We start from the raw sequence: 22,215 nt of genomic DNA, 5'->3' as shown, positions 1-22,215 counted from the left end.
CATCACCAGAGAGATGGCAATGGCGAGGTTTGAGAAGATGGATCCTGACAGCGAATGATTCTTAAAAGTTAACAGAGGGGTGAATGACATGCTTGCTTGCTACAAAGAAATCTACGATGGAGAAAGAAAAAAAAAAAAAAAAAAAAAAAAAGACGCTGTCCAGTCATCCATTAATATGTTCTTTCGTAAGGTCGAATGGCTGACCCCTTCTAAATCTCCAAAGCCCTCAACCTCTGCTGCGGAGTACTTATCAGCTGAAGATGTCGATTCTGGTAACGATGCTCGAGAGGTAAAACTTACTACATTATGCCTGTCTCTCTTTTTTGTAATTTCATAACTTTTAAATTTTTTAAATTGCATGCTTTTGTAATTTTTCCTGCACACGAGATAAAAAATTGAATAAATAATTCTATTTACGTGTTCGTCGAACATTTCTTTTTTTGATTCAATCAATTCAGCGAGCACAGTTGTGAGTGATGCACAAGCATGGGGTAAATTCTGACTTACATAGCATTCCATGGAACACAACCCTTATGTAAGTTGGGGAGTTCCTGTACACAGCAGAGGGTGCTAAGAATCTCTGGGTACGATCAGGCTGCCATGCACGGAAATTGAACTTGGCCTGTTATAACGTACGATCACTCATCGGTGAAGACAGGATATTAGAGCTGGAAAAGGAATTAGAAAATGTGAATTGGAATATCATCGGTTTGGCTGAAACAAGAAGAAGAAATGAATCACTTATAAGTTTATCAAGTGGAAATCTGCTGAACACCAATGGAAACAGTGAAAGGAGTGAAGGTGGAGTTGGGTTTCTGGTCCATAAAGATTTTAAAAACAACATTTTGGAATTCAAAAGTACATCACCAAGGGTGTCAAGACTAATACTCAAGATTTCTAAGAGGTACAAGCTAAAGATTATAATGATTTATGCACCAACATCGAGCCATGATGATGAAGAGGTTGAAGAAATGTACACTGAAATTGAGAGTCTTGTAGATGAGCAGAAAACCCACTACACTATTATTATGGGGGACTTCAATGCTAAGGTTGGAAAAAGGCAAAACAGTGCAGAAAAGGAACTATAGGAAACTATGGAATTGGTGAAAGAAATAAAAGAGGTGAAAGACTTGTGGAATTTGCAGAATCACAAGGACTGTCAGTAATGAATACTTTTTTCAAGAAAAGGGTGAACAGAAAGTGGACATGGAAGAGTCCAAATGGATTAACAACTAATGAAATGAAATCGACTTCATCCTCATTAACAGAAGATATATTGTGAATGATGTTACCGTCCTGAATAAGGTAAATGTTGGAAGTGATCACAGAATGGTAAGATGTACACTTGATATAGATGTAGGAAAGGAAAAAACTGACTCGAGTAAATAATACAAAGGTCTTTGAAATAACAGAGGAGGAGAAAAAGCAGTATGTACTGGAACTTAAGAACAAGTTTGAGCTTCTGCAGACTGCTCAGGACCAAGATATCAACGAGGAATATTACAACTTTCTGAAAGTGATAAAGCCCAAGAAACCTACAGGGAAACAGAAATCCAAAGAAGAAAAAATTAGTCAAGAAACACTTGTCATGATGAACCAAAGACGACAAATGAAGAGTAAGAAAAACACTGACAGGGAGAAAATTGAGTATACTGAGTTATGCAAAGCCATTAGAAAGAGACTCAGAGAGGACATAAGAAGATTTAACACAAGAAAAGTAGAACAAGCATTAAGGGAAAACAAAGGATTTAAATCAGCAGCCATGAGCAGTAATACAGAACGACAAATGATACTGAAACTGAAGAATAGCGATGGTGTACTTATAAAAAGCAGAGAAGGCATAATTCAAATAGCAGAAGACTACTATAGAGAATTATACAAGGAGCGAGCGAATGATACCAGCAGTGGGGAAGATGGATTGCAAAGTAGCAACACATACAACATACCCGATATTCTTCCTGATGAGGTAGAACATGCATTGAAGAAAATGAAGAATCGGAAAGCCCCGGGGGAAGATGAAGTTACTGCAGAGTTGTTAAAATTGGGAGGAAGAGACATAACACAAAAACTGGCAAGGCTCTTCACAAAGTGCATTAGAAAAGGTGCGATGCCTAAGCAGTGGAATAATGCAATCATAGTTTTGCTGCATAAGAAAGGAGATAAATCAGAAATTGGAAATTATAGACCAATTAGCTTGTTATCCCATATCTACAAGTTGTTCACAAGGGTCATTACTAACAGATTAGAAAGAATACTTGATGAGAATCAACTGAAAGAGCAAGCTGGCTTTAGGACAGGATTCTCAATTATGGATCACCTTCACGTAATATCACAGCTAATGGAGAAAGCAAATGAATATAAAACACCATTATGCCTGGCATTTGTGGATTATGAAAAGGCATTTGACTCCATACAGCATAAGGCAATGTTTCGGGCACTGGAAAGACAAGGCATAGATACTCCATATATTATGATTTTGAAGAAAATATATGAGAGTGCTACATCCTTTATTAGACTAGACAAAGACAGTAGCAAATTTAAAATCGAGAAAGGAGTTCGACAAGGAGACACAATATCTCCGAAGCTGTTTACTGCTGCCCTTGAGGAAGCTTTCAGAAGATTAGACTGGTCGCAGAAAGGAGTCAATGTGAACGGAGAGTACCTAAACCATTTACGATTTGCAGATGACATTGTGGTCATAAGCCACGATCTCAAAGAATTAGAGGAAAATCTTAATCAGTTATGCAAAGTTAGTAAGGATTTTGGACTAAAGATGAATATGGCTAAAACAAAAGTAATGATGAACAAGTATGCCACGGAAAGGGAAATAATGATTGAAGGAGCAGTAATTGAAAAGGTGGAGTCATACTTATTTGGGACAAGTTATTAGCTGTAATAATGATAAATGGCTGGAAGTCAAGAGAAGAATAAATTTTGGATGGATAGCATTCAGGAAATATAGTCACATACTGAAGAGCAATATCCCAGTTTGTCTGAAACGTAAAATAATGAATCAATGTATACTCCCCACCATGACTTATGGAAGTGAAACTTGGGCACTCACCAAAAGAATGGAAGAGAAGCTGAGAACTACACAGCGAAGAATGGAACGAATCATATTGGGAATCAGACTGTTAGATAAGAAGAGAAACACATGGATTAGGCAGCAAACTCAAGTAAAGGACATTCTTATCAAAACTAAAGAACTAAAATGGTCTTGGGCAGGACACATAGCTCGAAGACATGATGACAGATGGACTAAGAAAATAACAGAATGGTACCCAAGAGGAGCTAGAAGAAAACCTGGAAGACAAAGGCGGAGATGGATAGATGAAATTCATGAGTTTGAGTAGTAAATGGATGGCCAGTGCTCAAAACAGAAGGAACTGGAAAGTTGCTGGAGAGGCCTTCATCCTGCAGTGGATTGAAAATGGCTGATGATGATGATGATGTACCTGTATAAAATCTAGTTTTTATCACTGAAAAAAGAACCAACATATTCTGACTTCAAATAAGCTGTTGTAGTTTTGAACTTGGAGAAGTCTATCAATTTCGATGAATTACGCAAAGAATTTTGTATAATGAAGCCTACATTTGCATTGTTTCTGACTGATAAATCCAAGCAAACTCTTTCCGTTAGTGACAAATGGTGTCAAATAGTTCTGGTGGCAGATGGACTTCCAAATGTTGCACAAGTTTTCTAATTATGAACTGCTACTGGAGAAATTAACCCAAAAAGAGCATTGTAAACTAAATAAAAAGTGAAACTATGGCAAAGATGAGTTATAAATATACTTTTACACATTTGTGCTTAAGAGAAAGGTTATGCTCAAAGTAGAAAAATCACACAAAAAGAATGTTTTAAAATCCACATAATGCAACAGTAGATTTCACTTTTATGTGTATACCAATTTTAATTGTTTATATTTTGTTGATTAAATAAAAATTTTATTTCTTGTACAGTCTGTCCTCGTATAACACGTGTTTGCATTACACGAATTCGATCATACACGATTTATAAATAGGGGAACAATGTCGCATATAACACGAACGTAATTCGCTTATGCACGATTCGCCTTTGTGTTTACAATAAATGACAGTCGAACGCGGCAAAATCACCACAACTGAAAACAACACAGTAGGAATGAAGAGAGGATTCTGAAAATTTGTTTTTATGATTTTGTGGAAGGGGAAACACATTTAACATAATAACGTAAAAATCAACAGAATTTCAGCTACTGTATCGGTATTACTGTATTGCAAATGTAATTAGATCGACTTTTACTACCCATTTATAACGACTCCACTAGCAGGAACCACCAATAAAAGGAAACTGCAAATTGTTTTTATTGTTTTATGGTAGTGACTTCCAGAAATGTGCTTTAGTAAAACATAAGCATGTAATATGTGAGAATAGTGTGTTTACGCCTTTACTGCATTTATTCAGTTGTACACGGGCATTGCATCATTTATTCAGTTGCTACTTGTTTGCTGTGCGTTTATGTATATGAAGCTTGCCTCCTCATTTCTGTTCATTTTATAATTGTGCTCTCTTCTCAAAAAAATGAGTAAAATACTTGAAAAGTGTGAAAAGGAAGCGTTCTGGTGAAAATACTTCAGAGAGAAAAAGAAAAGTAATATCAATAGAAGAAAAATATGAAATTGTGAAACGCTTTGACCGGAATGAAAGAACATGCGATATTGTGCGTGCTACAGGCCTAAATGAGGGAACGCTGAGAACAATCAGAAAGAATGCAGAAAAAATAAAAGCAACTTTCATAGCAGGAACAACACAAAGTGTAACAAAATCAGTTAGATCAAGACACAAAGAACTGGAAGAGATGGAACATCTTTTATCTGTTTTGATAGAAGATCAAACAAAGAAGAGATCAGGAACAAGTTTGCTTACGATAAAAGCAAAGGCATTGGCAATATTTGAAGACCTCAGAAATAAAGCTGAAACCCCTCAAGAAGTGCCTCCCTTTACTGCCAGTAGTGGCTGGTTCAACAATTTCAGGAAACGTCATGCTTTCCATAATGTGAAATTATCAGGTGAAGCTGCGAGTGCAGATGAAGCAGCAGCAAAGGCATTTCCGCCGATACTGAAAAAACTAATTGAGGAAGAGGGCTATACACTGGACCAAATTTTCAACTTTGATGAAACTGGACTGTATTGGAAAAAAATGCCATCACGAACATATATCTCAAGAGAGGAAGCACGAGCTCCAGGCTTCAAGGCTGCTAAGGATAGGTTTACCGTTATGTTAGGAGCAAATGCAAGTGGCGACTTGAAACTGAAGCCTGTTATTGTTTATCATGCAGCTAATCCATGAGCGTTAAAAGGGATCACACAAGGACTACCCTGGGTGTTTACTTTAGGAACAGCAGAAGAGGATGGATGACAGGGCAGATCTTCACTGAACTTCTACTACATGTGTTTGAGGATGTGTTTCGAAGCTACTGCAAAAAGAAAAATTTGAATTTTAAGATTTTAATTATTTTGGACAATGCACCAAGTCACCCTCCAACCCTTGCTGAACTGTCACTAAACATCAAAATCCTGTTTTTACCGCCTAACACAACATCTCTTATCCAGCCACTTGACCAAGGAGTAATTGCTGTTTTTAAGCACTATTACACAAGACGGACATTTAAGATGCTGATAGCAGAAACAGAGGGCGAAAATGCACCAACAGTTAAAGACTTCTGGAAGTGATTCAACATTAAGAATGCAATTTACATAATTGTGGAGGCTTGGAACGAAGTGACAAAAGAATGCTTACATGGTGTTTGGCGGCCACTTTTACCAGATTTTATTTGTGATTTTAAAGGCTTTGATCCTGTAAATGAGCTTCCTAAATTAAAAGCACATTGTGTTGCCCTCGCAAAGCAGGTTGGCTTTGAGGAATTGGAGGAAGATGATTTAGAAGAGTTGCTTCAGTCTCATGAAGAAGAACTTTCAACTGAAGAACTGCAACAACTTGTTGCTGGAGGGCAGGTGGAAGATGAGAAAGACGACGAAGTTGAATGCCTGAACACCACCATAAAACCGCTTTGTACTTCAGAGTTATCTTCAGTTTTAAATTCATTTGAGAAAAGTATGCAATGGCTAGAAGATAATGATTATAATGCAGAAAGAAGCAGAAGAGCACTTTATACAATTCGGTCTGCTTTGGAGCCATATAAGCAGCTGCTTTGTGAAAGGAGGAAGACTGCGAAACAACAGAAACTAGATGTCTTTTTTATGAAAACACCCAAGAAAAATACAGAAAATGAGCCGCAGCCCTCTAGTTCTGGTGTGACCACATTTCGTCCAAAGTCTTCATCGGCATCTCCTCCACCTCCCAATTCCGATAATGATGACAACCTGCCGCCACTTTCCCCATAATTACGCTGCTTCAACCCTTTCTCAAGCCCTTTCCCTCAAGCTGTCTTCATTTACTTTTAAGGTAAGAATCTAAATCCAAATGATTAAATTATTAATTTTACATTTTTCAACTGTAACTGTTTTATTACGATTATTTATTGTGTTTGGTAATATTTTGGTTAAAAATGTGTGTCCAATCTTGGGTGGTCGGCACCTAACCCTATATTTTCCATAGGGCCTGTTGTTTATATTGCACGATTTTGCATTGCACGAGGATTTCTAGGAATGCAACTATCGTGTTATACGAGGACCGACTGTACTATTTTTTTTTTTTTTTTTTTTACCGCTTGAAAAAAAAAAAAAAAAATTTCCCAATTCTTACATTTTAAAGTTTGACATGAAAAATCTTTTAAATAATATGTACTTTTGCAATAATAATTATCACATGTAAGCCGAAGTTCAACCACTACAATGGCAAAGCCTTGTAACAACATTACTGCCTACCCCTCCCATGCCAGCATACTGTGGATATTGTCAGATTGTCTTGCAATACAGAAGTGAAATGGTGATTACTCTATTTCTGGACTATCAGCAACACAAGTTAGAGGAGTTCTGAATATTTAAGGAAAGATGGCTAGCTCTAGATTTCTAGGGCAGGCTCCTGGTGGCATGGAATTTGCTTGCTAGCACCGATAGTATTAGTTGAGGCATGTGATGCAAGAAAGCAAGCTTACACAGCATCAGCCATAAAAAAAAAAAACAACCTTCCCATTTCACCCATTCAGTCATTCCAAATGTTTGTCTAGTTCAGCCTTAAATTTATTTAAGCTATCAACTTACACAACAACAGATGGAAGTCTGTTCCAGCAATCAACTAACTACCTAAAGGCAAACTTCCGCACATCTATTCTACAACTATCTTTCCTCAATTTGTATCTATAACCCCTCAGGATCTTAATCTGAGCAAGCTGAAGTATCGCGTCAACACTGATCCTGCTCAAACCATTCAAGGCCTTATACACCTCGATCAGATCACTTTGCAGGTGCTTAATCTCCAGATGCTGCAACTTGTAGAACTTAAGCCTTTCTTTGTAAGTGCAGCCCTTTTGTTCCTCTCACCAATCTTGTTGCCCTTCTCTTTACTTGTTTTAACAACTTTACATCCTTCCTAAAATTAGGCCTCCAGACCTGTACACACTACTCAAGGTGTGGCCTGACCATTGCTTTATACCAGTCGACCACAGCTTTAATTTCCGTCAATCTCATGATGAAATTATAAATATATATAAAAAATAGATTAGTCAAAATGTAAATATTATTATTATGTGCCCCACTGCATACAGTTATAAGAAATCCATAGTACCACATGATTACTCTTGTTGCCACACAGCCACTAGACTTGTCTAGTGAAAATTCACACAGTTACGCTGTGGAGAGCATAGTGTACGTGTCGAATTCTTATTTAGCATACTTAATATTAATAACTGGACAGCACTTATATGTTAATTTAATACCCTTTGATTGAAAATGAATACTATGAAAAAGACTAAAACGTATAATTTTTATCAAGAGTGGGAACTAGAATACTTTTTGTAATGATAAAAGAAAAATGTTGCTGTTTGATTTGCAATGTTTCCAAAAGAGGAAATTTAGAAAGGCACTTCAATGCACTCCATGGTAAATACCAATCGGATTTTCCACCTAATAGTGACCTTACAAAAAATATATTAAAAGAACTTAAATCAAGATTATTCACACAACAAAATTTCTTTACGACACCTAATTTACATTCTAAAGCAGTAACTGTAGCATCATTTAAAGTGCGTCATCTCTTTGCAAAAAAAAAAAAAAAAAAAAATGCAAACCATTTTCTGATGGTCAACTCATCAAATATGCATTTTAGAAATTACAGATTTTCTTTTTGAAAATGTTAAAATCAAAAATGAAATTAAAAGTACTCTTCAAGATCAGCAATTATCTCGAAATACTATGATGCGACGCACTGAAAAAAATGAGTAAAAATGTGAGCAAACAAATTGTGTGTCCTTTTTCTTGACAACTGGATGAATCTACAGACGTCAGTGATACAGTTCAATCACTCGTTTTTATTCTTATGGTTTTCGATGATTCTGCCACTAGAGAAGAACTGCTGGGTATGGTTTCATTAAAAGAAAGAACTAGGTCTTGATATATTTAACACATTCAAAAATTTTATTGAAAAAATTAAATTACCACTATTTAAGCTCATATCAATAACAACAGATGGAGCCAAAGCAATGACGGGGCATCTTAAAGGATTCATCGCATCGTGCCAAAAGGATGCAGCAAAAGATTAAATACTAAAAGTATTATGGACATAGCTTTCAAAATTGCGAATTCCATCAAAATGCAACTCTATATAAATGAACCAGATATGATATTACACACAGATTTGAGGTGCCCGAGTTGGAGTAAGTTTCTACAGAGATTTTAAAATTTGCTGAATGAAATTAAAAAAAATTTGTTGATCAAAGAGGAGATAATTATCAGCAGCTACAAAATACAGAGTGGTTGTGTGATCTGGCTTTTATTACATATTATACCAGTAAATTAAGTGATCTGAATTGGAATTACAAGAAAAAAATGAAAATGTGGATGACATGATTCATAGTATTTCTGCATATAATATAAATTTTTGGCAATGACTAAGGATCTCAAAGGAAAAAAATTCGATTATTTTGCAAATACAGTCAGTCCTCGTATAGCACGGTAGTTGTGTTCCAAGAAACCCTCGTGCAATGCAAAATCATGCGATATAAACAGGCCCTATGGGAAAAATAGGGTTAGGTGCCGACCACCCAAGATTAAACACACATTTTTAACCAAAACATTACCAACCACAATAAATTATCGTAATAAAATATGTAAGTATTTTATTACGACTATTACGTAATAGAATATTGCTAATTCTTTTGCTTCTATCGTAAGCAAACTTATTTTTTTTTTTTTGATTTTCTATCCAAACAGATGACAGCCATTCCATCTCTTCCAATTCTTTGGGTCTTAATCTAATGGATTTTAATTACACTTTGAGTTGTTCCTGCTATGAAAGTTGTTTTTATTTTCTCTGCATTCTTTGTAATTCTTGGCGTTGCCTCATTTAGGTCTGTAGCACGTTCAATCTCACACGGTCTTTCATTTCGCTCAAAGCGTTTCATAATTTCATATTTTATCTCTATCGACAGAAGCGGACTGGCCATAAGCCTTACCGAGGAAACCCTGGTGGGCCGGAGGACGGTGTGATTTTGGCCATAAACGCTAGTATGAGGCCACTACAAATTTTCCCGGGTAAGAATTTTTGACCCAGTCCACCTCTGCTTATCGATATTGCTTTTCTTTTTCTCTCTGAATCTGCAGCGTTTGCACCAGAATACTTACTTTTCACACCTTTTAAGTATTTTACTCATTTTTAGAGAATAAAGCACAATTACAAAACAAGGAGGCACGCTTGATATGCATAAACAAAGCTGCGCACGCATAGCAACTGAATAAACAACACCGTAAGGGCAGAGATACACTATTAACACCTCACATTTTACTAAAGCACATTTCTAGGAGTTACTACCATAAAACAATAAAAACAATTTCCAGTTGCGTTTCTGCTAGTGGAATCTGTTATAAACTGGTAGCAAACTCGATCTAATTGCATTTGCCATTATACCGATAGCTGGAATTGTGTGGGTTTTTACATTATTATGGTGAAATGTGTTTTCCCTTCACTGATGTAAAAAATATAAATACATTTTCAGAATCTTCTCTTCATTCCTATCATGTTGCGTTCGGTTGGGGTGATTCTGTGTTCAACTGCCATTTCTTGTAAACACAGGCGAATCATGCATAAGCGAATTCGGTTCGCGTTATATAAGATATCGTTCCCCTATTTATAAATCGTGTATGATCGAATTCGTGTAGTGTAAACACGTGTTATACGAGGACTGACTGTATGCCAAATCATTTGCAAAAATATCCTGTTTTTGGATTTAATAGTAAGAAATATGTTTTTGAAATTGAGGAAGTTGTGGATGATTTTGAAACCAGATTCAGTGATTTTAAAACAATTGAAGACATTATTCAATATATTTCTTATCCATTTAATGTCGAATTAATGTCCATTTAATGTATATTGCAGATAAAAATAGCTGAGAATTTTCACATGGAAAAAATATTACTTGAAAATGAAATTATTACATTTCGAAACGACATCTTCCTAAAAGCCAGGTCATCAGAAAAAGACTTTTGGAAATATGTTTGCCGAGAAAAGTAACCAAATGTAAAAAAAATGCAGTGAACTTTTAAATTCCTGTTTTGTTTCCACATATCTATGTGAATCAGCCTTTTTGTATTTGAAACAAAAAAATTGCTCAACTCTTATGGACTTGCATATAGAAGATTCTTTATGGTTGGCCTCATCACAGTATATCCCCGAGTTTGAAAGATTGGCAGATGACATGAAGACACAAACTTCACATAAATTAAAAATTTATGTATGTATGAATTTAAAGTAAGAATTCTTAATTGTATTTAATTTTAAAATATACAAACAACATATTCAATATGTGTTGATTAACTTTTTTAACCATGATCAATGAAATTCTTGAGATGGTAGATCATAGCACATTTTGAAACAAAAAAGTAGATCGCATCACAAATTAAGTTTGCTGCCAATGCCTTATACAAAGGGATAATCACCACCTTGTTGCTGCTAGCAAAATTCCTATATATCATTGACAAAACCACATGACCTGCTCTGCCAGCCCATCTGCACTGCTCAGAGAACTTCATATCTGACTGCACAATTACCCATAGGTCTTTTTCATTCTCCACTTCCGAGTGTAGTACCACACAGTTGGTACGCTACTCTTCGGCTACTGCTACCCATATGCAGTACTTTGCATTTGTCAATTTTAAACTTCAAATGCCACTTCTCGGCCCATCTGCCTATCTTTTCTAGATCCCATTGCAGTAGCACACTGTCTTTACTGTCATTGTCAACCCTTCAAACCTTTGTATCGTCTGCAAACTTGGACATTAAGCCTGATATACCTTCATCGATATCACTGATAAATACATAAAACAACAATGGGCCCAGCACCAAACACTGGGGGACTCCACTAATAACAGTAGTCCACATAGAACAGTGTCCATTTATCTACCGTCTCCCACTCAACCATCCCCTTTATCCATTGCAGCAACTTGCCCTTAATGCCATACCGCTTCAATTTGTACGGCAGTTTTCAAAATGATATAAAAATTATTTTTTGCATCCAGTTCCTTTGTGACCACATCGTAGTATCCAATCAAATTGGTCAGACACGACTTCCCCTTAACAAACCCATGCCATATCTGAACTATTACTGCAGCCTTGTCTAGGTGATCCTCAATCACCTCTTTAACCAGTGACTCCGTTATTTTTACTAGAACATAAGTTAAACTAACTGGTCTATAATTATTTATGTCACCCTTTGCATCCCCTTTGTGAATTTTTTTATGTTTAACTTAAAAATTTGTTCTCCAATTTGCTCTCAGTTATTACAAAATCACTTAGCTCCCTGCCTGAGTTTGATAAACTTCTGGCATTCCCCTCCTTGAATAACTGTGAATGTAGATGCAAAATACTCAATCAGTTTATCAGCTACTTAAGCAGGATCATCAATAGTGAAACCACCTATGTTAAGTGGACCAATCTGATTCATCCGCTCCCTTCTAGAGTTTACATAAATAAACTCTTTGCTGTTTTTCTTTGCATCCTTTGCCAAATATTTCTCATAATTTGCCAGGGCAGCAGTTCAAGAGGGGTGCCGAAGTATTTTTAAATATTGTTTTTGTGAATTATTTTCGTGGGTTCAGTATTCTGCATTTAGGATGGCAAATTATATTTTGCTTACTGGTGGCACAGGAAAGTGCACTACTGTTCTGACATTGCCGTACAATATAAGTAAAACGAAAGGCAGTCGTTTGCTGCCAGGCGTAAGAAAATCCTGAGAAAACTCGGGATTTACCAGCCTAATGCAAAATTAGCCACATAATACGTTTCAGTCCTAAATTTGGAGGTATTATTGTATCCTGAGATATCTCGGGATAATCCATGAAGGGGGTTTTAACAGTACCAGTTTGAGGAAGTTCTGATAATAACCATTCCCTTTTCAAAAATGTAATCAGCATGACAATCACATGTGATTCAGACTGCTGGGCCTTTTTTCCATCGAGAGCTTTGAACCTTTGTCTGTGGGTCATCCATACTCCACAAGGCTCATAACCTTTTATAATTTTATTGTAATGCAGGATCCAACACAGCTTACTCAAACAATTTAGATGAAATGAGGGCTTGGATCTTAAGTAAGAATGCATGAAACAAATCTGGTACTCACTCACCTAATACAAAAATCTTCAGTCAAAATGGACTGAACCAGATTAAACAAAAGAAACATCTTTCTTCGTCTTCAAGATTTCCTTACAAAATCCTTGAAACCACTTAACCCCCCAATTATAATGTCATCCTCAAACTAATGAGCATTTCACCTATTTCCATGGCTGACATTCCAAGTTTACAATAAAATTTTGTTTGCCAGTTCAGAATTTTTTTATTTTCAGTACAAACAACAAATGAAAAAAACAGGTATTCACTCATAACAGCTTTCTGATACAGCAATGCTTTGCGAAATTTTGATGCTTGAAACTACGAGGTGAGGTACTCACCTCGTAGTTTCAAGCATCAAAAGTTCCTGGACTAGTGCTGTTCCGATCATGTTCAATGAGTTTGAAAATAAACAGAAATGGTATGCCGTAGTTCAAACTTCCTCCAATAGTGGTACAGGGATTGTCCAATAGGCTGAAAGATTGCAAGTTACAACCAGTTTCATCAGTAGCATTAATGTTCTGCATTACAATTTTGCAATGAAGCAAGGAACAATTATCAAATTTTGCTTTAAACTGTGAAAATCTGCAAAAGAAACATATCAATGGTTAATTGTTTATGGTGATGAAATGTTAAGTAATACCAGTATGTTTGAATGGTATAAGTGATTCAAAGATGGACATGAGAATGTTCACAATGGCCTAAGAAGTGGGACCCATCAACCTCTCAAAATGAGGACAGAGTTGCAAAAGTTCAGGAAATTGTGGCAAGAGATTGTTGTTTTACCCTCAGAATGATGGCGGATGAGTTGGATATAAATAAGGAAATGATTCATCAAATTCTGCATGAATATTTAAGAAAAAGCAGGATCTGTGCAAAATCTGTCTGCACAGATGAGCAAAAGCAATGAAGGGTGTCATTACACAAAGACTTCAATCCACACTTGTCAGGACAACCCAGAAACAAAGTTTTAGAGCTTAAAGTGAATTCAAAGTCATCACCAAAGCTCAAAAAGTTTCATACAAAAGAGTGCAGATCGAGACGATGCTGATCAAATTTCAACAAATAGGGCATGATCCACAAGGAATTTGTACCTGAAGGGGAGAGAGTCAATGCTCCATTCTATGTATAGGTGCATCAAAGACAGCGAGAGCATATTTCCCAGATGACACCATAATTTCAAGAGAAAAGCAGCTGGTTTTTGTTGCATGACAATGCCACATTTCTGTAAAAAGCATCCCATTGTACAGATCAACCATTCATCCTACTCTCCCGATCTAAAACCAGCAGACTTCTTCCTCTTTCCCAAGGTGAAAACTGCCTTTTGTTGAGAACATAAAAGAAAAATGTAGCTGCCGAAATGAACATCATCTCTTTGGATGCCTTCACTTACATTCTTCAGAAATTTTCAGAATGGCTAATAAGTGCATTCAATTAGGTGGTGAATAAAAATAAAACCATTTTTCAGGTCCAAATTTGTGTTGTTTTTATTGCACCAGTCTGGAAACTTTAATGCTACACCTCATATGTACAAGCCAAAAGTAATTCAACACCCTGTTTAGTTTTATTTGTGTTTTGAGTGTTCCACTCGTCGAGATCTATCTGCAGACATCTATATCGTCAAGATCGGCAAAGGTAACTAAAAGATATAGGCAATATGGCAACACTTTATACACTGTCCATTGGTTAACTTTCTAGAATTTAAAATGCTTTGGTTGTGTTTCTTTAATATAATTAATTTTAATTGAGTTCAGATATCAAGACAAACTTCTGATTTCTGAAAATATGATTTTCATAAAGACTGATACTATATCTGATTTTTATTGTCAGTTATATATGTCATATATGTGTGAAATAATTATGTCACTTGGAGGCGGCCATATAATCTTCCTTAAGTGCTAAGAACAAAGGGCTTTCCTTGCTGTTGTTTTTCTTGACTCTTGATGTCATATCACGTGACCTGAACCTGACCACATCATTGGCTGAGATCTATCACCGACTACAACTACAGTGAAAATTAGGTAAACCAGGCAATAACAATTGACTTTGATAATCAACGTAATATACAAATGAGTACAGAATATTTAAGATAAATGGTTGTGCCTCCGGGACACATAGTAATAAGATAATAGCAATAGAGTAGCATATACAATATATAGATAATTTTGCAACCTATAAATAATAATCACTGGTCTAATTTAATACCATTATAATGATCATACGGATTTCAGCCTAGGGCAAATAGCACGTGACTTATATCGTAAATCCTATTGGTAGCTGTTCTTGTGTGGCACTTCATAAATTGATTCACCTACTAACTTGCAGTGGGTATTATCTACCCTCATTTTCTTCAGTGGGTATTACTGCCCTCATCTTCTACACTGAAGCTCCTTCTGTGAGATTGTCTCGCTGTCCGCAGTGAATTCACCAATCCATATCTGCTCAAAATGGAGGGGTAAATAGAGGAAATCGGCTGCACACAACTCTGCCAGTGACCGACAACCCTGAAATAGCAGAGCAACACAAAGAATATGAGATCTCAAACTGAACCCCCCATTAAGAACAAAAATCCAATCGGTACCAAATTTTATTGGGAAACTGTCAAAACCTCAAAACAGAGGGACCATGGAACTCCCTCTCCAAAACAGAGTACACAGACAAAAGACAACCTTACCTCCCTCTGGACCCCAACATGCCTGAGGGGACAGTTATTCAACAATCGCTACAACTCAAAGTAGCACTGGAGAACTTGCTCAAAGAGCCAACTAACAGAGTTACAACACTTGTTAGGGCAGAAATCGTCACCCTATGGAATAAGTTGGAATTGCTGCTTATCCAGACTCACCTGGAAAGCGAAAAGGCAACTGCAAAATTGGAAGCCTACACTGACTGTGGAGTAAAACAAATGCAACAGCAAGACTCCACATATGCCCAAGCGCTGAGGAACCTGACATGGGACTTTATTTCCCGAATCTCAGAAGTTGGGCTACTAGACAAAACAACTCGGGTGCCAACCTACATTGAAGAAAATATTATCGCCCAGACCTAACCTAGTGGTACTTAAACCCTTCACCAATGAAGGTCGCATGTCCAGTGAGGAGGTCAAAAAGACCGTCATGAACTCCTTGATAGATGACAAAAAACACTAAAATCAAGTCAATTCGCAAAAAGCGAAATACAGGAGTAATTATAGAGACAGTCACAAAAGAGGATGCTGAACTGATTGTTAAGAACCCTAAAATACCATCTCTGGGACACCTGGCAGAGCCCCCCAGACAAAAGGAAGAATACTGGTATAGTGGTACTAGACGTGGACAAAGGTCTCCCTCCAGAGGACTTGCAAAACGAAATTTTCCACAAAAACTTAAAACAGGAACTCACGGATGAAGAACCGACTTCTCACATAATCCCTAAATTCCAAACAAAAACCAGAGCTGGGCACCACTAACTGTGGCTTTGAGCTATCACCCAAGGTCTGGAAGATCCTCTCCCAGCAAATAAGAATTTACATCAACTGGGGCAGCCACCACTTTAGGGAGCATGTAGCCATCCCCAAATGTTTCAGGTGCTGCTGTTTCGGCTACACCACGCACAGGCAAAATCTGCCCACCTGTGGCCACTATGCCAAAACGGGGCATGAGTATGCTACATGTCCAAAAAAGTCTCAACCTCCCACATGTGCCAATTGCAAGGCCCTAAAGGTGCCAGCAACCATTCACTCCATGACAGCAGTTGCCCAGTTTATCTCAAAGCCAGAAGCACTCAACAATCAAGAATAGAATATGGGTAGTAACACACCAAACCTAAATATCCACACCGTGAAAATAGCACAACCTAACGCTCAGAGGTCCAAGGCTGTGTGCAACTGGTCAAAAAAGGCAGGTCTCCAGAATTCCAGCTCTTACACAAAGTCATTTGCCAACGAAAATGCTATCAACGTGCAAGAAGAACATGGCCTCCAGAAGAAACAAAGGCTTTACTGCAGCAATATCGAGTGACCAGAAACTAGTACACCACAACAATAAAACAGTGCAAAAGGCGCTCATGGGAAGCCCTGAAGGGAATGTCAATCCGGGGGGGGGGGGGGGGTAAGGTATTGGCGACCCATGTTTATTTTCATTTTCATTAACATTTCATGTTAATAAAGATAAACATGGAGTCGCTATAATGGTCAATCATAGGTTCCAAAAATGCTAACGACACGGCCTTCCTGTTTTAAATTACACCTAATTAGAAAAATTATTAAGTTCAATTTACCTTGAATGAAGAATTAATAACCTCTTGTAATATATATATTATCCATGAGAAACTAACCAGTTTCATTCAAACCATAAATACGCAAGCGCCGTACTTGCTTCTGATAAAAAAAAAATAGGCTACATTGCTTCAATAGAAATGGTACTCTCCCTGTAAAATTCGTATAAGAAAGAATTTTTAAACGATCAGCAGTTGCTTGCTTATTTTTTCTCATAGCATCATGCAAATTTCATCAGATGTATCATCAGGGGCCATGCAAAAATTATTAAATCCCATAAATCATCAGCACTGTACAGCTGACGCAGCTCATACTGAAACAGAGGGTGTGGGACTAGTAAGATTAGGCAGTATTTCATCTTACTGGTCAACAAAACCTATCTATAAAAATAACTTAGTAACAAAACTGTCTCACAACAGATTTGAATTGTTGTTACACACCATTCACTTTGTAATTTAGCCAGCGCGTAGTTGATTGCTTTTGCCTTTAGCCAGCGTGTGGTTGATTGCTGAAACAAACTTCCATCTATCACTGTAGAAGTTGATAGCTTAAATAGATTCAAGGCAGAACTAAACAAACATTTGGAGCAAGTGGATGGGTGAAATTAGATGATTTTTTTTTTTTTTTTTTTGGCTGATGTTATATAACCTTGCTTTATTGCATCATGTGCCTTTACTAATGCTAATTGTAAAATTCATATAATAAAGGATTTTTAAATAATCATCAGTTACTTGCTTACTTTTTCTCAGTGTGATGCAAATTTCATCACATGTATCACCAGGGACCACACTTTTACAAACAGCCAACGTGTTAAATTTTATATGCTCTTTTAGAAAGATTTGTCAAGCCTTTCCAAATTTCACTGAAAATTGGACCAATAAAAATCTGACAATTATTATTTCTTTTTTTTTTTTCTAATACATATCACACAAGCTACATATACTATATAACTGAAGTGTTGAATATTATGTTCATTTCTGTGCACTGCTAAGAATTATACAATCATTTATGATTCAAACCTTATAGATTACTCCAGCACACACAGAAAGGGAAATTACTTAGGATTTGAGGTTTATGCTACATTCAATAAATTCTTGATTTAATCTTCACACATCAGCCTAACAACTTGTGGCCAACTTAGCAATTACAAGAAATTCTATCAAATCTTCATATGATCTTAATGGAGGCAACAAGTTCAATGAAACATACCAATTATATTATACTCACCAAGTGTTGATACCTCTGTGTTATCAGAGCCAAGCAAAGTGTTGATGCAATATAATTTTAGCAGCAGCCCTGAAAATGAAAAAACATGTTCATGAATATTTATGATTTATAGTGGTATATCAAATAATCACAGTATAAGAAACGAGATTATCTCAGATAATAAAAAGCTTAATTAAAACAGAATATGCTATTTTAACTTCAGTTCTTGTTGAAATGTGTAAAAATGTATTAAATATTGTCACATCCAAACAGGATGGAAGGTAAGCAAGCCACATGATGGCTTGATGGAAGGCAAGCATGCATAAGAATAAAGTGCAATTATGAAGTCCATAAATATTCAAAAAAAAAAAAAAAAAAAAAACTGGAGTATAGGTGGACTGAGATTAACTGATGAATCCATCATGAGGGCACTGCTACAACACAAAAGTTCTTATGTGGAACCCAGGCAGAAAATGGAACCCCATCCAACTCCACTGTACTGTTATGGTATTTCTTTGTTACTTAAAATTGTATTTAAGTTTTTTATTTATTCTTTTTTAATTTTAATACAATGCAAGGAAGCAAACTTTTACATAAGCTTTCTTCCATGTATCATTTTCGATGAAGTAAACTGGTACTAACTATTAATTTAATTTAATTATTTCTGGAATTTATATATACAAATAAGAGAGAGTGCCACTTTTAATATAGTGACAGCACTGTAAGTACTATAAAAATATATGCATAATTTTCAAGATTACATTCTAAATCATATGCTACTTTGTTTCAATGTTATTACACTGTATTTAGTTATAAAAAGTCAGATGACATAGTTAAAAAAAAAAAAAAACACCACAATAAGAGTTCAATAACATTAAACAAATTGGCAAGCAAATGAACCTGAAGCTTTAAAACAAAAATAGAGCTTGTTAGTCACCAAAAGTCTCCCATGCTCTACATAGTTATTCCCAACATCAAAAAAGTTTTAAAATACCAGTTGCAGCACCAATATCATTAACAAATAGTTGTCGCATTTTGACTTTTGAAAAACTGGAAATCTGGTATTTGTAAGTAGGAAATTCGTTAAAATCTACATTCTGGATTAAGATTCCTTAGAAGTGTTAAGTTACTTTTTTAGCAACTTCTAACAGCAGCTTCTTTAAACAGACTTGTCAGTGGATGCCACCATTCAACCAGTCTAAATATTTATCCAAGGTGAACACGCATTTCAAAATCTTTTTTACTTTGGTGGAATGCAGTAACAGACACTGTTTCAATCTATATTTCCTTCCGGCATTTCTTTCTACAGGACACATTTAAAATGTTTCTTAATCAGATTCATGGAAAACATTTTACTACATATTCAATATTTCCTTCATTTTGATAAACAAGTTCCAGAATGGACCTCAGTATTTGTAATGACATGTCTTTGTCAATTTCGCTAAACAGTTATGGCTCTCAAGTCCACAAGTGTAGCAGGTTAGCTAAGAAACAACTTCTCTTTCGAGAAACTCCAAAGGTTGGAATTTCTTGAGATTTAAGTCCAGACTCGGAGGTGACCAAAAATACACAGTTGTGGCAATCAGGAAAATAGTATGAATAAAATATGTGAAGGCCAAAAATAATGTGCAAAAAAAATCCAGCATGACATTAGCTATATGTTGTGCAGCACAGTCTTGGACAGTGAATGTTTGTGTGAAGCTGAATTGCTGAGCTATGAGTGAAAGTCATATTGAAGCATACTAAGTACTATTGGTATTATACTAAGTACTATTTTTGATACCTTTCGTGTTTGGGGTTTTCATTAAAAAAAAAAAAAAAAAAAATACTGCTGTGAGAAGTTTCACAAAGCAGAAGGGGACCAATTAAACCTACAGGGCTATCAAAATCACTTTCCTTCTTCAGTAGCTACTACTGACTATTCCCCACAAGCCTTGATTAGAACACATGAGGATTCCCTCCTGGTTAAATGACTTCAGTATAAAAGTGTCCTTCACATAGCAATCACCAACCTCCATAGTCATTTTGAACTTAGTCACACAAAACAAGATCTGGCATTGCAAATACACCATAAAGATGTAGCAAGATCGTTCAACCGTTTTTTGCATTTACTTACTAATTTAATACTGCTTTGTGTCCAGGAAGCAGGTGTACGTTCCTTTGGATGCTCATAAGAAACACAAATTGCACTATGATTTATATTGTATTTTGAATATGTTTAATAAATTATAAACATGGCAAACATTAGCAGCCTGGCTCAAATAGAATTAGTTACCTAGCAGTTTGGACTAGCCATGGTAAATGATATTAAGCTGATATGATATAAATGACATGGCACTAATGATATTAAGAGTAGGAGACCGGTGGAATTACTTGACAAGTACAGGTCACTGATGAAAAAAAGCCGTGAATTAGGGTTGAAATTGAAAGTGACTGCAATTCTGCCCAGACACGATAGGAGGGAGTATATGATGAGAGCCCTGTCAATCAATTCGGCCCTGGAAAGACTGTGCAGGGCTCAAAGGGGTAGAATTTTTTTCAGCCTGGTCTGTACTTGTTAACAGGAGAGACTGCTTCTACAGGGATAGGATACACTTAAATAGAAAGGGTGCAAGAATGTTTGCTGATGCTATCGAGGCAGTGTTAGGCGGGTCGGAAAACTGCTAGATTGGGAGGATACAATGACTAATAGATTAACAGTAGCCACTGGCAGAGGTGAAAGTGATTCTTGCACTGCTTCTATTGGAATGAGCCGCAGCCTGGAAAATAAGATGCAGGATATTTCAGAGACTGCTGGGAATCATTGGGGTACAAGTAAACACATGGGTTGTGTTAGGGTAGCTAAGAAAAAGAACAGGTGCATGTATACTTGCGTGTACACCAATGCTAGGAGTTTAGTAAATAAATTTGATGAATTTGAGGTATTGCTCAAAACATCAAAGGCAGATATTGTGGGGATTTCAGAGACGTGGTGTCACACAGATATAAGGAATGCAGAACTGGAATTTGGGGAGTACAATGTCTACAGAAAGGATAGACAGGATAGGAAGGGAGGAGGGGTTATGCTATTAGTTAAAAAACACATAAAATCCAAGGAAGTGAAGCCAGTTGACATCGCTGGACAGTGCAGTGTCGAGTCAGTTTGGTGTGACATAAGCATTGGGAGATCAAAATTGAGAGTAGGAATGTGCTATAGGCCTAATGACTCTGATGAGTATAATAAGAAACTGTACAGAGAAATAGAGTGGACCAGTAAATCAGAGAGTCTTATAATGGGAGATTTTAATTTCCCAGATATTGACTGGAATTTGGGGGCTGGTCACTCCACACACTAGCAGGGCTTTTGTGGATTTATTGGACGATTGTTTTCTACATCAGCATGTTCGGGAGGCAACTAGAGGGAGTAATACTCTTGATTTGATTATCAGTAGTGATTCTTCATGCATTAAGAATCTGCAGATAAATGAACCACTAGGTGGCAGTGATCACAGTGTGCTGAAGTGGGAGTTACTCAAAGAGGTAACTACCATTAGGGGTAAAGGGAAGGGGTATTGCTTTCGTAAAGGCGACTACAATGGACTGAGACAGTATTTAAATTCTATACAGTGGGATCAACTGATGATATTGCCAACAGCAAATTCAAAATGGGAAGCATTCAAAGAACTTATCTTGGAAGCTACTAGGCTTTACATACCAACTAAGAAATATTGTTCAAGGTTTAGGCCTAAATGGATGTCAGATGAACTAATGAGGCATATGGCAGAGAAGAAAAATGCATGGGATACATACAAATTAACACGTGACACAGACGACTATGATAGATACAAGTTGATCTGTAACCAAGTTACAAAGGAGGTTAGGCAGGCGAAGGCAGATTACGAGAGATCCTTGGCAAGGGATGCGAAGAAAAACAGCAAAGATTTCTTTACTTATGTAAACTCTAGAAGGAAGGGGATGAATCAGATTGGTCCACTTGAGATCAATGGGTCAACT

At 36.5% G+C, this 22,215-nt stretch overlaps 1 protein-coding gene across 1 annotated transcript in view; it reads right to left on the bottom strand.

Annotated features, from left to right (window-relative positions):
* Positions 1–22,215, bottom strand: part of LOC150091215 (uncharacterized) — a 253,561-nt gene that overhangs the window by 19,085 nt on the left and 212,261 nt on the right. The window contains exon 7 of the mRNA XM_090374761.1: positions 18,244–18,312. Coding sequence (XP_090230887.1) covers positions 18,244–18,312 — 69 coding nt within the window. The remainder of the gene's footprint in view (positions 1–18,243; positions 18,313–22,215) is intronic.

The sequence above is a fragment of the Mastigoproctus giganteus genome, chromosome 1 (assembly GCF_048544385.1).
Source record: "Mastigoproctus giganteus isolate SK-2022 chromosome 1, ASM4854438v1, whole genome shotgun sequence".
Lineage (NCBI taxonomy): Eukaryota > Metazoa > Arthropoda > Arachnida > Uropygi > Thelyphonidae > Mastigoproctus > Mastigoproctus giganteus.
The sequence above is the reverse complement of the archived record's forward strand: the minus strand, read 5'-3'. Positions and strand labels throughout refer to the sequence as shown.